This window comes from Siphateles boraxobius, unplaced genomic scaffold (assembly GCF_051911475.1).
Source record: "Siphateles boraxobius isolate OS27281-9 unplaced genomic scaffold, OSU_SipBor_1 215, whole genome shotgun sequence".
Lineage (NCBI taxonomy): Eukaryota > Metazoa > Chordata > Actinopteri > Cypriniformes > Leuciscidae > Siphateles > Siphateles boraxobius.
In genome coordinates this window covers 892685-909379 of record NW_027508828.1, presented here as the reverse complement: position 1 = coordinate 909379, position 16695 = coordinate 892685, and the positions used below count along the sequence as shown (strand labels likewise).

The 16695-nt window shown below is 40.0% G+C and overlaps 1 protein-coding gene and 1 long non-coding RNA gene across 4 annotated transcripts in view; both read left to right on the top strand.

Annotated features, from left to right (window-relative positions):
* Positions 1 to 16695, top strand: part of LOC143746292 (uncharacterized) — a 64481-nt gene that overhangs the window by 9616 nt on the left and 38170 nt on the right. The gene's annotated exons all lie outside the window — the stretch shown is intronic.
* LOC143746288 (uncharacterized) overlaps positions 209 to 16695 on the top strand; it is a 37246-nt gene continuing 20759 nt past the window's right edge. Inside the window, exons 1-5 of one of the 3 annotated variants that reach the window (XM_077238129.1) lie at positions 209 to 390; positions 10631 to 10670; positions 10831 to 10896; positions 10979 to 11073; positions 16273 to 16368. In XM_077238129.1, coding sequence (XP_077094244.1) covers positions 10636 to 10670; positions 10831 to 10896; positions 10979 to 11073; positions 16273 to 16368 — 292 coding nt within the window. In that variant the 5' untranslated portion in view covers positions 209 to 390; positions 10631 to 10635. Of the gene's footprint in view, positions 391 to 615; positions 639 to 675; positions 805 to 10630; positions 10671 to 10830; positions 10897 to 10978; positions 11074 to 16272; positions 16369 to 16695 lie in introns of those variants that run through there. The other 2 variants (XM_077238128.1, XM_077238131.1) reach the window with 2 other exon arrangements.

Below are 16695 nucleotides of genomic sequence, written 5' to 3'. Positions count from 1 at the left end.
TCCATCTTTTATACGAGCGATATGCTGATTTGGAGCAGGCGTTGCTCCCTCTAAAGTCTAAAGGGCGTGATCTTGAGTTGTTATCAGTAGCACCTCAATGCAGTACATGAGATCCACGGGGAGGAGTCGGATCAAGATCCAAGGGGTGGAGATGGGTAGGATTAGGCTTGGGTTTAGGGATTAGGGGTGTGTTTAGGTATCAGGGGGCGGAGTTGGGTAGGTTGAGGTGTATGTAAGGTGGGAGGAGTTGGATCTGGATCCGACTCCTCCCCGTGGATTTCATGTTCTGCAGTGAGAACCCTCTCGTTGTTAATTTACACTTTCAATTCTTACCCAAGTGATGAATTGAATGAGACGAACCACACACGAGAAGAGGACTGGTCGTAAACGGTACGTATAGGCTATTTCTGTTTGAGGCTGAGTCGGACATCGCTTTAGGGAACATATTAAACGGTCATTTGTAGTAGGCCTATATGTGTATTCTCTGTCAGCCAACTTGTGAAATTACCCGTCCTCTACTTTCTCGATGAAAGCGAAAGCTAAATTCTTGTTTTGAGCTCTTCATTGGATGTTTTCGCCCTGCTGCATTTTTGCTTTCATTTAGGCTATCTAACATGTTTTGCATTGAGTCATGCGAGGTAGGAATAAAGCACATAGTTCAAACACCAGCTGACTAGTGGTAACTATTTCTAGAACGGAAACTATTTAGTGTAAGTTACAGGTCCAACTGTAGCTATAGAAACAAAACCTTAGGCTGCTCTTTATTAGTAGCGCTAACGTTGTTTCTTTCTTGCCGTGTGTGAGGTAAGTGTTTACTAGCTACTAAAAGTCTCTCTCTCTGCGGTGAACATTTTTTTTCATAATAACAATATATTCTTACGTTGTTTATAACCTACCTGTCCTCCATTTTTGACCTTCAGTAGGGGTGAGCGAGGCACAAACTAACGCGGGGCTAGTTGTCACACGCGGCTTAAAACTTTCCACACATTCCAGCATGAAGAAACGTAGTGTATTTACTAGTTCCCATATCAACACTATATGGAGAAAAAAATTGCTAAATTAAAAAAAATCTTTGGAAGATATCACTTAACATTTATTTCACCATAGCAAACGTAAATTTCATACTTAGATTAGTTTTTCATCTGTTTTTGTGTTTATTTAAAATGAGACATTTATTATTTTAATTATTTTAATCTTATATCTGAAATTTAAAAAATTAGATAGTTCTTTAATGGTGATCTAACAGCGGAATACACTAGCCCACTGAGCAATGTGACGTAGGAGTGACGTCTTTTCTATGTAATTTTTGGACGTCCAATTTCGGTCCACTGAATTGTTTTGTAACTCCAGGCGACGTCTTTATTCGACATCTATTGCACGTCTAATGTTGACGTCCGTGGGACCAAATTTGGTCGTTTGCGGACGTCTTTTCCACATAAAATGTAGACTAATTTTAGACGTTGTTTCTATACAACTTCTATAGCTGTAGTCCCATGTTTCAAAAGGGTGGAGGACATGTTTTCAGTACCATGTATTTGGCAGACGCTTTTATCCACAATGACTTACATTGCACATTTATATTCCAATCAGTTCTTGCTTTCTCTGGGATTCAAACCCATGATCTTAGCGTTGCAAGCACCGACACTCTACTGTTGGAGCTACAGCATTACACTTTAATATGCGTCTCCAGTTATCACCTCCTGCTGAGACGATCAAATGGAGTTTTTGGAAAATTATCTTAAATAATTATAAATAATCTGTATTCATATGTATTAATCATGTTGATAACAACAATGTTGATATTTGTAAATAAAAAAAATATTGCATATTAATCATGTACATTTCCTGCACCTGTAATAGACGTCCAAATGAGGTCCAAAAAATGACCCAGTTCAAAGGTCAAATGTTGAACGTCAACATGACGTCCAAGTTGGGTCATGGTTGGACGTCCAAATAGTGGACCTAGTTTGGACGTCTAATAGATGTCCAGAATTGGTCATGGACCGACGGACCCAATATAGACATGATCTGCACGTCTATCCAACGTCCAGTGTCTAGGGTTTAAATCCCAGTTGCGCAGCTGAGAGTCAATGTTAAGAAATTATTAATTACTATTATGTTTTTGAACTATGCTGTATAGCTGTGTTTTGTTGTGTGTTTGTTTTCAAACTCAAAAAATACTTTATTTTTAATAATTAAAAAAGGCCATTGTTTTATATGAAAAAGTTAATAATTGTATTTTATTGACTAAATATTTTAGTTTGTCTTTTAATTTTTTTTAGATTAGATAATATTTTAATCTGTCATATGGTCATGTTACAATGTACCCCTCCTATGGGGCATGTTGACACACTTCACTTCCATTCTTTCAGGGTAAATCAAGCAAAAAGTATACACTGTATTAATGAATCAAAACCACATAATTGTACTAGATGTGTGAAATTAATGTGGGGAAAAAAATGAATACTTTGAACGCTTAGAAGGCTTACACAAACTGAGAAAGTCAAAAAGTGTTAGGTTGTGCCCCGCTCTCCCCATCCCAAAACATTTTTGTCATTGTGTGTGTGTGTGTGTGTGTGTGTGTGTGTGTGTGTGTGTGTGTGTGTGTGTGTGTGTGTGTGTGTGTGTGTGTGTGTGTGTGTGTGTGTGTTTTTTAGCAGCTCTGATTACCTCACACAGACAAGCACTTAATTGTCAGAAATTGTTCTGTCTTTTATGTTTAAACTGGAGTCGGACAATGATAGAGAGACTCAAGAAGAAGTGACATGTAGAATGCAACAGGACGTTTCTGAATGGGTAGTTGATGAATGTATGTTGCTGATGTGGAGTTATCTTCAAGTCTTTGATTAGCATATTCTGTCATGATAATCTATAATATCACCCGTTTGGGAACTGAAGATGCCTACAGAGTGACATGCTATTGCATTTGTATTGCGTTGGACAGACCGGGGACAGTTGCAAAACTTTTTGCATTTGGCTCTGTTACTCAGAAACGGGTTGGATTTGACAAACCAATTGTTTATACAATAAGCTTACATCTGTATGTTAATAGTTTAAACCATTTAAAGATAATTACAGAATCTACATTTTTCACAATTTGAATGTAAGGAGTCAGATGTTGCCCGGGCCCGGGGACAGTTGCAACATGTTACAAATACAGTTTATTACAATATATGTCCATGTTAGCAAAATTATTATTATCAAAAATGTAAGTTATAATAATATTACAGTTTTATTTATTCATCAGCTTTGATTAGATGACAATTGTAGATTTGTCTAGATGAGTAGGCCTTATGTGCAGATGTCAAATATTCAAATTGATATAAAATACAGTAGGCTTTTAGTGACATAGGAAGAATTGAACAATTTGTGAGGCAATTAACTTTTATTTAGCCTTTTGTCCTATAAAACATTTTTTTAAACTATATTTTATATTATCAATTTTCATTTTAACTATATGTTACGCATGGTCACAGACATCTGCACGCATGCACATGCGCGCACATGCACACACATATAAGCATAAACCTCCTGTCCTTGCTCCAACTTGATGAACTATATTATATTTAAGTAAAAACTTAAATTTTTAAAAAAGTACTGCTATGTGGTCTGTTTTTATTTTTATGCATTGTAAAGGGTTGCAACTGTCCCCGTTCCTGTCAGCCATGATAAAACCTCATGTGCTAGCTAAACAATTGACCTTGATACATGCTAATCATACTAGCTTTTGCTAGTTTGTTGCAACAGGGTCAATAAAACAATGGAGAAAGCATTTTGCTGATTTTTCTAACTTTAGACTCAAATTTACAGCTCATTATCGAGTACCAGAAAATAATTTGGAAGATGTTATTCCAAATTAGGTTTAATTTCTTGTTACGTAGGCAAACAAGGAGATCTTTAAAATCTATAACAAGGGTTTTCATTCCTCATCTGTGCTGCCGCTGACCCTGAGATGTGGTTGTGTCTTTAGCTTTATCTGACTTTTCTGGTGTCCGTCGTGACTGGGTATTCCGACCCATTCTATAAATGTGTTTATATGGGATGTGTCTGTTTTTCCCTCAACACTTAACACAGGTGGATCAAACCTCTTGTTGATTTTAAAATCCCAATACGTTGCTGGAAAGGCTTTGCTCGCCTGTGTTGCGAGATCACGGAGGTTGGTCACCAATTTGTAAGCCCGACTCAATCGGTCCAAAGGAGGCATCCGATCAGTGGGTGAAGGTCTCTGCGCGTTACTGTCTTTCCGAGTGGCAAAGAAATTTGATTAAATGAAATACATTTTCTCATATGATTTAAATCGTTATTTCATCTGTCTCCATAAATGAAGAAGGTTTTGATGATATCTGTGCATTATTAAGTGTGAGCGAATGTTTGACTATTCTTTTTAACTCGTTACTGAAAATAATGTCAGAGTCGATTAGAATAAAATCAAATGTTTACAATTTATTATTTCAGGTAACTGTATCACACCACTTGCATAATCAGTTCAAAGATAATAGATACAAACATCAAATACTCTGGAATAAAGAGAGAAGATGCAATAACATTATAAAATACATGATGCAAAGGGCTAGTCTAGGTTACAGAATTGCCCCAAGCCTCTCGTTGTATTTATAGACAGACCAAGGCAGAAACCTCTTTTCAAATGTAAACATGATATCACTGTGAGAATTTACATTAATCACCATCCCAGACTTGGGGGTTTAATACAACATTAATACAATGTTGATTTACATGGAACCATTTGCTAACAATGAGAATTTGATTTGAGTTTACACCTTCTGAGAGCAGGAGACAATTTGCCTGGACAACACACCCTCCCTCCTGTGTGTGAATTATCTCTAAACACTTTACTACTTTATTACCTTTTGGTTTACTTCTTTGGGAATGAGAACTTTGTACCAGTCACAATAACATTTCAAATGATATCAAACGTGTTATCCTGTATGATAATTATTCACAAAATCACTGAGATTGTGCATCCAGTGACAATGCCCACCTCTAGCCTCTGCCATTCTGTGGTAAAGTCTCCACAGGAGAAGCGTATGTTGAAGTTGTCATAGTAACGCTGCAAGAGCTTCTGGAATCGCTCTGGGACATGGTAGGTCTTCAACGTCAAATGCACCAGCTTGTGGGGTATCGTCCCAAATGCATTTGTTAAATCCAGCCACAGAACTGCGAGGTCACCACGGTTCTTCTTTGCATCTTCGATAATCTTGGTGATCATGCTGGTGTGCTCAAGACAGCCTGCCACCCCTGGAACTCCCCCTTTTTGGACGGACGTGTCCATGTACCCGTCGTCCATCATAAAGGTGGTCAGTCTCTTCGCCAGAATCCCAAGAAAAATCTTGCCTTCAACATTAAGGAGTGAGATGGTACGGAATTGCTTAATCCCCATAGAGTTTTCTTCCTTAGGGATGAATGATCCCTCAGCGACCAGCCAACTATCAGCAAGGAAGTCCTTCTTCCATGCAACTCTCAGTAGCTTCCAAAGTCGTCTCTTGAGCCTTTCACAATACTTGTACACCTTATATGGAATGCCTTTCGGCCCTGGGGCTGATTTTGCTCTGGCCTTCCTGAGAAAGGTGTTCACCTCCTGCCAGCTCGGTTCCTCAGCTCTAAAGGGGGTGGCTGGTTCTGCTGTTTGTATGAGTTTCTCCATCTCCTCCAGGCTGTCCTCCCTTCTGGGGTCACTGTGGACCGTACGAAGGTGCTCCTCCACCTCCTCCTTTGTTGCTTTCAACTCCCCTGATCTTACATCGCCCAGAAGTTTTGACAGATATTTGTTAGGATTCTTGGAGAAATCTGTCCTCTCCTTCATTCGTCGCTTCCTGTCCCTACGGTGACAGTCAGCTCTTCGCAAGGTCTTAATGCGCTCCCTCAAGTTGTCAGGGATTTCCTTGAGTGCTGGTCTCTCATCCCCTGCTGCTTCACGAAATGCCTTCCTCAGCCTCAGGCATATCCCCTCTAAGGATTGCTATTTCCTTCAAGCGTCTGCTTTCCTTTGGCTGGGTGTTTGTTTTAGCCTGCAGCTATTTCTTTCCGAAGCAATCAGCGCCTATGCTCCAAATAATGGAAGCCATAGCCTTGAGCTTCTTGCCGACATCTCCTGCCAAGGCCGTTTTCAGCACGTCATCCACATCATGATCAAACCTCTCCCACTCCTTCCTTGCCACTGCAGCGGGCCAGTTCACTGATTACTTTCGGGCCACTCCTACCCATATGTCCTGTCCAGGTCGTCTAATGTCCTGTGTACCTTCCATCTCTGTCTGGTGCTTTGTGTCCTCTGACACATCAGTGATGCCGTTCCTACTCCCGTCTTCATCGTGTGCCTGGAGATTCGGGGGACTGTGGTTTGCCTCCTGCCCTGGCCTCTCCTCCGTCTCACCAGTATTTCCCTGTGCGTTGCACATTATGTTCCGGACTTCATCTTTGACTGATGTATCTTCAGACCCCTCCCATTTTTAAATATCTTACCACATCTGCAGACCCGAGATAAATCGCTTACCTGTTCCATAGTCGAAAGTCCATCATGAGTGGTCATACCAAAGGTCTGTCCTGTGGGCCGATCATCCTCCCCCGCTCTCGCTCGACCCTGGGGGTATCTTATAATGTACTTTTCCATAGCGATTAGCAATGGGTCCCTCCTCGCGAAGGTTGTGCTTCGGCCTGCCAAACCTCCACACCCCAGCTTTGGTCTTGCCCAAATGTCAGCAGTCTTTCCTAGCTGTCACCGTTCTTCCTCGGTCACCAACTTGTCTTTCCAAGTAGTCACCGGGTCAACCAGAAAAGATATGCAAAAACGATGTGATCATCGCAACTGGCCCACCTTTACATGTACTCTGCCCTGCCACATCTGTGAGCCAGTGGCATCACTCTCTCCTCTCCTTCTCTCCTCCTTCCAAGCACCAACCTTCTCCCTGGGCCAGCTCAAGGCTTGGTTACATCTCTCAACACTACAAGAGTTAGACACTACAACACACAATTTAGATTCAAATGGATATTGAATTAGGAAGAAAAATATAATGTGTATTACCAGCAGTATAGGAATGATTTGAAAAGTTATGGGCAAAGATTATATGAATGTGTATTTAAAAGTAATGTGAGGGGGATGAGTGTAGAAATTTCTGGAAGCGCGGAGGACATGAAGGGGTTGGACAAAATAATGTGAACACCAGGGAAATAGATCATATCTCTTTATTGATAAGGTGTTGAAGCACCATTTGCCTTTAATACATCTTCAAACCTTCTCGGAATACATTCAAACAACTTTTGAATAGTCTCCAGTGGAATATTGTACCATTCGTCTATCAGAACATCTTCCAGTTGCTTCAGAGAGGTTGGAGGATGGAATCTGCTTCAGTAGGTTCAGTGATATTCAAGTCCGGTGCCCGTAGAGCTTTGTTCCCCAGGGTTTACCTAGCCAGCACCATCCACCTCTGATGTCTGTGGGAGTGGCCGGCATTTCAAGCCCGGCAGTCCCAGTGCCCCAAAACCTGGTGATCTTGGAGGTCTTCCCTTTCTCCACTGTGCTCCCAGTGATGGCAACCACCATTTTGTGTGTCTGGGCCGCACAAACGTTCTCCGAGGTGGCAGTTTCCGCCACAACCATTTAGGCCGTCTCAGAACTCTCTACACCCACTGACAGCTTTATTATGGCAACGGAGGCTGTCTGTGAACAATCTGTGCCCTGTGTCAACTTTGTGGTCTCCAACTCAGCCCGCTCCGTCTTGGAGGTTTCCAGCTCGTCTGGTCTGCCGTGGTTGTCTTCAGCTTAGTCTGCTCCGCTTTGATGAACTCAAGCTCTGCTTTTGTGGGTCTTCTGCTCCACCTGCTCTACTTTGGTGGTTCCTAGCTCCGCCGCCTCCACTGTGGATGTCTCCAGCTCTGCTTAAAATGTCTTAAAAATTTAGAACATTGGCATCGCCCAATATGAAATATTATGCCGTTATACCCTGCTAAGTGTAGAAATTAGCTTTATGAAATATGAATAACCAATCATAACTTGTTATAATTGATTATGAATATTTGGGTCAGTTAATCGGATTAACTTGATGTAGCTACATTAACATTACAACCAATTACTCAGTTCATCCTCTGAACCCCCGATATAGGTTATTAATCAATTAATATAAATGTACATTTCCGGGGCATGGGAAATGTCTTTCTTACTTTACAGTATTACTTAGAGCAAGTAGTCAAGATCTATATGATTAGTGACTCCAGATATGAGCTTGAGACACAGACAACTTTACGTGTGACATGAACAAGATTTTATTAACTAGACTAAACATTTAAACTACTCTAACATGCACATACATACATGCATACAGTTTACCAAGGGAAAGAGAGAGCTGAAGCAGAATACAGGAAAGCAAGAAGTTAGAGCATTGTTTGAAATTCAGCAGATCAACAGCCTTGAGCAAACTATCAGTTTTGTTCTAACACGTCCTTCTTTAAAGGTGTAAGGATACTTAATGTATCAAATAATGAGACTAAGTTTGATACCTGCATGTCTCGCCCATTTGAATTAAACTGTCCTGATGCAATTTGTTGAGGCTCCAGTTGATCTTTGATGATGTTGTCTTGATGAGAGAGAACCAGTTGAAGTCAGAGGATCTTTGGTGAATGGAAAGACAAGGCCGCAGCCTGGCACAGGCTTGGGGTCCTTAGAAAACTTCTAGTTTAGCTTCATCTTCACATCAGGACTTCTCAGGAAGGACCAAGAGAGTAAGAGAGAGCTAAGAGAGCTAAGAGAGCAAAGAGCCAAGAGCTGATCTTGATCAGTGATTTTTAAAGTGTGAAGATGTCACACCCTCTAGAGGTGTGTGAGCTAATAAGAAGTTGTCCCTTTGGAGGGAGATTTTACGACCCTTTGTGTTCGAGCAGGACAGTTGAATCTGTAATTTCATTGGGTGTTTAAGCAAAAGAATCTTCAAGATTCTTATAATACCCATGCGTCACAAAGTTAGCTAAATGTAATGTAAATTAACAAATGGGGAACAAAGATTGGAGTTTATACAGTAGAGACCAAACATGCCACACATGTGATTTTGGTTAACCATAGTATGCAAAGTCTGAAACATTAACCCATTAAAGTTTACAAGAAAACATAGGCCAAACAACATAAAAAGGAAAATTATGAGATGGGAAAATTAGATAGATGTTTGTACCTTTCTCAAGTGGTTATATAGAATATATAGGATTAACAGGGTTTATTTCTCCTTCTCAGTAAGAGTCACAGCCCTTTTTTTGTGGTCGTAAAAATTCTTATCAATGTAACAGGACACTTAGTTCTGCCAGTGGTGTCAGCTTCATTGTGATGTTAGTTTCGGGGGAAGTTGCACAGATCTTTGTTGGGAGAGTGAGTTTGCCGGACTATTCATTAAATATAATGAATAATTTGTGTGTGTGTGTGATTGGTCCAGACGCTACACAATAATAATGTAATACAGTAATACACATATGCTCAAGAAGTGCTATCTATATGATCACATCAGCAGTGTGATCATTCTTGAAGTGAACTTTTGCCAAACTTGTGATTAGATTCACTGGTTTGGATCACGGTGCTGAATTTGAGAATCCGGGTTCAGAATAACACGTCCAGGGTGCAATACAGTCACTAACATGTGCAGCAGCAGCAGAAGTTGTCTTTCACTTAAATAGACAAAAACATTTTACATTTACGTAACTTATAGCATATTCTATAGTATAATAATAAAGTTTAAATACTGCATTCTTTACATAACAGTATATATTTAGTATATAATGACTCTATCCTCTTGGACTGCATTGGATATTTCAATATAATACAATACAGTGACTAGCGTGTGCAGGAGGAGTAGCCCCCGGGTCCTAATGCCTGCCCAGTGAAGACTTTTATTTATTTTGGGGATGGTGTAGGCCTACTTGTTAGACTCATAAAAATGTAAAGGGAAATATGCAAATAACATCAAAACACTTATGTATCTGAATACAAAAGCAGCAATTGATGTCCTGCAAAATTCATATTGCTTCGTGTGTTAAAGATGGTTTATATGGATAATGTTTTCAGAACACTTACTCTCATGAAATAGCGAGTGGGCGTTGATACTGTTTCCTATGCAATGAAATTAGTCAATAATAACAGTGGCCGTTTACTGACAAGCTTTAAAGGAGCTGTGCCTTTAAACACATCATTTCAGACAGAGGCTTAGAATGAAGGTTAAAAATAATAGTTCTTCCGCACATATATTTGTGTGTGTGTGTGTGTGTGTGTGTGTGCAAAAAAATCTTTATTATGGTATTGTACGAATGGTGGCGCTTAGAAATGCTCACAATGTGGTAGAACGTTGGAAGGAAGACTTTAATCATGAAACACAATTGAACAAGGAAAAAACACAGGAGAATAACACAACCAAATATCAACGAGAACCCACAGAGACTGAGGGACAAGACAGGGAATATATACATAGGACAGACAAAGGACCTTAACGAGATAATTAACTACACACAGCAGAACCAAATGAACTAATGATGACGGTGATGGAAACTGAACACAATGAACACAGAAGGAAGTCCAAAAACAAACTGACATGTAACAGGTATGAGGTATGTTAAATCTAAGGCGATTTTACTCCTTATTCTACAGATGAAATGAGGACCAAGAAAAATACAGCTGTGCCAAACCAGTAAGTGTCTCACATGATTCACTAGACAAATCTAAATCTAAATCATGACTACAGAAAATGTGAAGGGATGTGACTCCCATATTGATTGTTTACTTGTGGTAAATACTGGATAATACAGCAGAATCTTACACTGATACTGTATATCTTCAAATATTTGAAGAACTCTTAACCTGGACTCTGATGTAAAACCACTGAAAAGTCCCTCATGGCCACACCTCGGGCAAAGGTAAGGCCTTATTGATGCATTAATTAATCTTCTTAGACATTATATATGCTAGGTGTAATTGTGTGCTCATTAATATCGGCAGGGTGCTGATTTCCCATGCATCTAATAACAGCATTGAGGGACAGTCCCATAACCCCAGCACTGATCAGACTGCTCTGACAGAGTCCTTAGATTCAGGTACGACCATTTCACCTGAAGAAAGCAACAGCTGCACACTTTGGAAAAACTAAGAAAGAAAATACTGTAATGGTTAATTGTGTTACGGGTGATCTGAGTTTTAGTTTCTTTGAGTTTAACTTCGTTTTCCCGTTCTGTTTCCTAGGTTTGCTTCGTATTGTTTGCTTTGTTAGTATGTTGATTTATTGTTTGATTGGTAACACTTTCTATGAAGCCTGTATTTATAATGCATTATAGGGTATTCTTAATGCACTATAATACATGCATAAAGCCTTATAAACAACCTTATAATGTGTTATAATGCCATCTCATGAATACTCGTAACAAAAGCAATAATACTTACCTATGTGTGGTAATAACTATTGTGGTTGCCTACTGAAGCTGAGCAGGGTTGAGCTTGGTCAGTACCTTGATGGGAGAGAGATGCCTGAGAAAACCAGGTTGCTGCTGGAAGAGGTGTTAGTGAGGCCAGCAGGGGGCGCTCACCCTGTGGTGTGTGTGGGTCCTAACGCCCCAGTGTAGTGACGGTACACTATATTGTCAAAAAAAAACTCCTTTCTTTGGATGAGACATTTAACCGAGGTCCTAACTCTCTGTGATCTTTAAAAATCCCATCGAACTTCTCATAAAAGAGGGTGTAGGGGTGTAACCCCGTGTGTCCCGGTCAACATCCCTCTATTGGTCGTTATCAAAAATGGCCTCCTAATAATCCCTATCCACTCAACTGGCTCAATCACTCTGTCTCCTCTCCACCAGTAAGCTGGTGTGTGGTGAGCGCACTGGCACAATATGGCTGCCGTTGCATCATACAGGTGGAGCTGCACATTGGTGGTGGTTGAGAAAATTCCACCCTTTTCATGTAAAGTGCTTTGAGTGCCGAGAAAATCGTTATATAAATGTAACTAATTATTATTATTATTATTATTAAGAGTATGATGATTTATAACACAATGAACATAGTTTTATACACTTAAGTTTTAATGGATTATATATCCCTTAGTTACAGTTCTTTTACTTTCCCAAGTCTCATATTTTGACATTGTTTACTTATAGGAACAACATGTAAGCTTTTGCCGCTAGAGGTACCATTTTCAAAACAGTTACAAAGAGAAAGCTTGATGACACTATGAAGTGTGGAACGATGGGAGACATCCAGAGATATATGGAATTCACAAATCATGTTCACAGATGAGGAAATAAATTAGATTTTGTATTACCTGTACGTTTAATCACACTATTTTATGTCATCATTATGAATTAGAACCAAGGAACGTGTAATGTAATGCTATATTAGCTTGTTACTGATATGTGACTTTGTCAAATGATTTGGTGGGTTAGTTTTCTGCGCAGTTTTATCATACTAAAAGTAAATCTGAACGAACCCACAGTATTTTCAACTAATGGCTAAATATTTTTGTGCAACGCATACTACTGTATACCTTTGTCGCAAAGCTCTCTCCATCTCGAAAACCCCACGCCGATATTGATCCTTGTTTTATTTCTATGTGTAACTAGGTTAAAGGATCAGGGATGAAGGAGGCAGGAGCCGGCTCACGTTTCAAACACTTCAGTTCAGTACAGACTACAGAAGTCTATCAAAACATTTTTCTTTTATTTTCTGATTGCATAATGTATACAGGTTCTGAGCTTTAGCCTCAAAATCCTCTTTCTTAGAACAGATACGGTGGAGTCTTGAAAACTGGCTATAGGGTAACCCACGTTTTAAGGCGATTGGATGAGCTGTCTTAGCATGAAGGAGGCTGTTCTTTGCTGTATCTTTTCTATACAGAGAAGAGACCTTTTGTCTATCAACAATTGATATGCATGTGTCCAAAAAATTAACATTAGTGTTACCCACATGATATGTGAATTTGATTGTGAAGGTCTTAAACAGTTCACATATAAAGCAAATGCTTCAAAATCACTTTCAGAGCATTTGTAAATAACACAACAGTCATTAATGTATTTCTTAAAGGGTCACTCCAGCCATTTGCATTAAGATTTCCATTGTTAGAAATCCAGTCATACTATTGAATGGTCGTGCAACACTCTTTCATTTTCCCCTGAGACGAGAGAAATCCTCTATTTACCTTTTTCACTTCCTCCTACAATGACGCAAAAATCGTCATTTTACGTCATTGTAGGAGGAAGTGTAAAAGGGGGGGATTTCTGTGAAGACTACAAGCACTAGTTCCCACCCTTTCAAACCCGCCCATAGGGGGCTGGACCTAATGCGCTAACAGACGCATGTGTTTGATTTCACCCGGAGAAACTTTTTGAAAATATGGACTGAATACACAGACGGATGCATTGTGGAGGATCTGGATTTTGACGAAGTTATGGTAGAAACGGATGTTCGTGGCTACCTTTACGAGCCACAGTATAGCGACGAGCAGCTGAGGGCTATGGAGGAACCGGAGGCGACTGAAGCTGAAGCTGCTGCCACCACAGCCGACGAGACAAGGACGAGGAGCCCGCAATGGCTCGAGCTGCGGCAGATTGCAGACATCCCAAGTCTCCCGGAAGTTCCGTGAGTCTCCCGCATATTGATAGCGGATCCCTGATGCCCGCAAATTAGTTAAAATCTCCCGGAATCTCAAGCTCGCGAGCTCCAAACCGTGTAGCGCGCGCTCGGCAGAGAGGGAGAGACCTTGCGTGTGTGTGTGTGTGTGTGTGTAAATGTGTGTGTGTGACTTATGAAGCGCATGTAAAGCCCCCCCCCCCCCTCTCGTCAACAAAACCGAACAATATCTCCTGCCCCCCACAACAACACCGAACAATATCTCTCCCCCGCTAACGTGGCAGGTTCATTGCACAAATATCTTGCAGTTATGCTAGCTACTGTGGCGGCACGGAGTAGTGGGAGTGGCCTGCGGAGCTGAGCATTGCAATGCACTATGGGGATTGTTGTCTACAGTCCACAAGCACTAAAAAGTCATCTTCTGCCTTTTATCGGCCAAGAATGTCCCAAATTAGAAATTTATGATACTATTCTACTACATATATGACCCACTTTCAATACATATTCATGTCTCCACCGGTGGAATGACCCTTTAAACAAAATAATTTTGTCAGAAAAAGGGTTATTATTGAAAACATATCTGTCCTCCAAGAAACCCAAATATAAATTAGCATAATCAGGAGCCATGGTATCCCACTGTAACGGTGTATGTGGGTTGAAGGAGAAGGCTGAGTCAGGTGGCTTCAATGCAAACAGTTTACTGAAAATATATATATGAAAACAACAAACAGGTACAGGCAGGATATCAGGCCAAAGGGAAACTCACGCACAAAAACCACAGTAACATTAACACAGGTAACGTAGACGCAAGAACCGTCAAAGACAGACTGAACAGAAGCCAACTAAATACAAGTACAAATCAAACATAACAAGGTCAAGACGGGTGACACAGATGATTAAGACAAGGAACAGGTGGGTAATTGAGGGAGTGAGTCCAGGTGTGGAGACAAGGAGGATACTGGGTAGTGTAGTGCAGACGAACACAGACAGTTGCAGACGAGGACTGTGACACCCGCATAGCCGTGTCCTCAATCTGGAAATAAAACCAGTTTTCAAATAGGAAATTATTTTTAGTGAGTGCCATTTCAGCCATTTCTGTGATAAAATTAGTCGGAAGGAAATCATCCTCAACACGCAAATCAAGCACTTTAATAATAAAATTTGAAATGCATTAATAAAAAAATAAACTAAACGAAAGTAAAAGCGTCAGCCCCTCATGGACGACTGACATGAACAAAACAAGGTAAAGTAGTCCAAGCCTGGTCCTCTCTCATCCTTCACTGTAGTCGCTCCCCCTTTTACTCTTCTGAAGCTCCTCCATGAGATACGAGACTGATGCAGCGCGCGGGTGACGCTTCAATCAAGCACCGACCTTGCGCTGTTCTCTCACAACTCTCGGCCACGCCTTGCGTGCCACAATCCGTTTGTCCCAAAGCCAGCTTCAGTTGATCTACATTTAGTTTTTTGGGGATTTTCTGTAATCGCCAGTTAATAATCATCATCCATGATGGCTGAACAACATAACAGCGGGGTGCCAGATGCTATAGAACCACCACAACCGCATTTGTCTACGTATGTTGCCATGGTTTCTACAAGCGGAAACCGAGGACAGCGCGGATATTACGTCATTAATACTGTAGGCGACAATGACAAGGGACGAGCCATTATTTAAAACTGGAATTTCTCTGGATTTACAAATCCTTGGGAACTTTTGGGATAATGTAATTGCACAACTGCATGAAATGTATCATTGAATATTTGATTACAAAAATCTTACATATTGTGCCCTTAGGATCTGCACAGTATCATACTACTTACAGAGTACCGCTCTTAGTCACAACACGAAGGCTGAGGTTCTGTTAACTGATGTTTAATGTGCTCTGGACTCAGACATTAATATCCACACCGTAGAACTAAAAGGATGAATATACAACAAAAACGTCATACAGTCAGTTACATGAAAAACACACATGACTTTAAACTCGTACATAAACAGAAAATACATACCACTTTTGCCTGCTTGTGAGCTAAGAGAGGGGGTTACATCTTGAAGCTTCTTGATTGCATGACTTATGATCATAAAAATAAATACCTCAAACTTTGCAATGATTACATCGTTTTATATGATCAGCAGAATTGTAAAACTCCGACCGCAGCTCTGACTCATTGTTCCGTGGCAAAAACAGGAAGTGACATACAAAGACACGATGGGAACAAAATAAAATGTACCCAAAAAACTCTTAGAAAGAATAATTATTGCTCAAATATACAACAGTTGAGTATATAAATCACAACAAGCATTATAAAATAGTTGAATTATAAAAATGTACAGATTAAACGGATTAAAAGTTGCTGAAATAAATGAGTGTTGAAGTGGAAATAAACATTGTAGACACCCAAAGCTTTGTGACAGCAAACACATACAGTATAAATACAGGCTTTATAGAAAGTGTTACCGTTTCTCCTCCGCTTTTAAATGTTTATTGTGGATCTAATAAAGACTGTTTTTGTTCCCTATTCCTTTCGTGCTGTGCTGTTTTTTCTTGTACTTTTTCTTTTCTTTTTTTCCATTTTTTTTTTTACAAAACAGTGTATACATATTAGATTCAGTCACAATCATTTTTTTAAAATGTGGTACAGAGAGGTTAAGTTGAATGACAAGTTGTATCTCTCTGCAGGTAATTCAATTGAAGAAGTAAATCAAGTGGCAATGGAAATTAAAATGATGAATATAAAGGATCCACAGACGACAAGACTAACAAACCAAGTTCCTTGTGAGTTGAGATACTTGTCCAGTTTCTTAAAACATCAGAGAAATGTAAAAGTCATTTTAAAAAATGAAAACCTCTTAACGGATTAGTTCACCTCAAAATGAAAATTCCCTAAGAATTTACTCACCCCAGTGCCATCCAAGATATCCATGTCTTTCTTTCCTCAGTGGAAGAGAAATTCATTTTTTTGAGGAAAACATTTCTGGATTTTTCTTCGAATAATGGACTTTAACGACAACCAGCGTTTTGAAGTCCAAATCAACGCCGGTTCAAAGGTCAGGCTCGATGTGGCGCCCGCGACATCGACAGTGACCTTTCAACGTGATGATG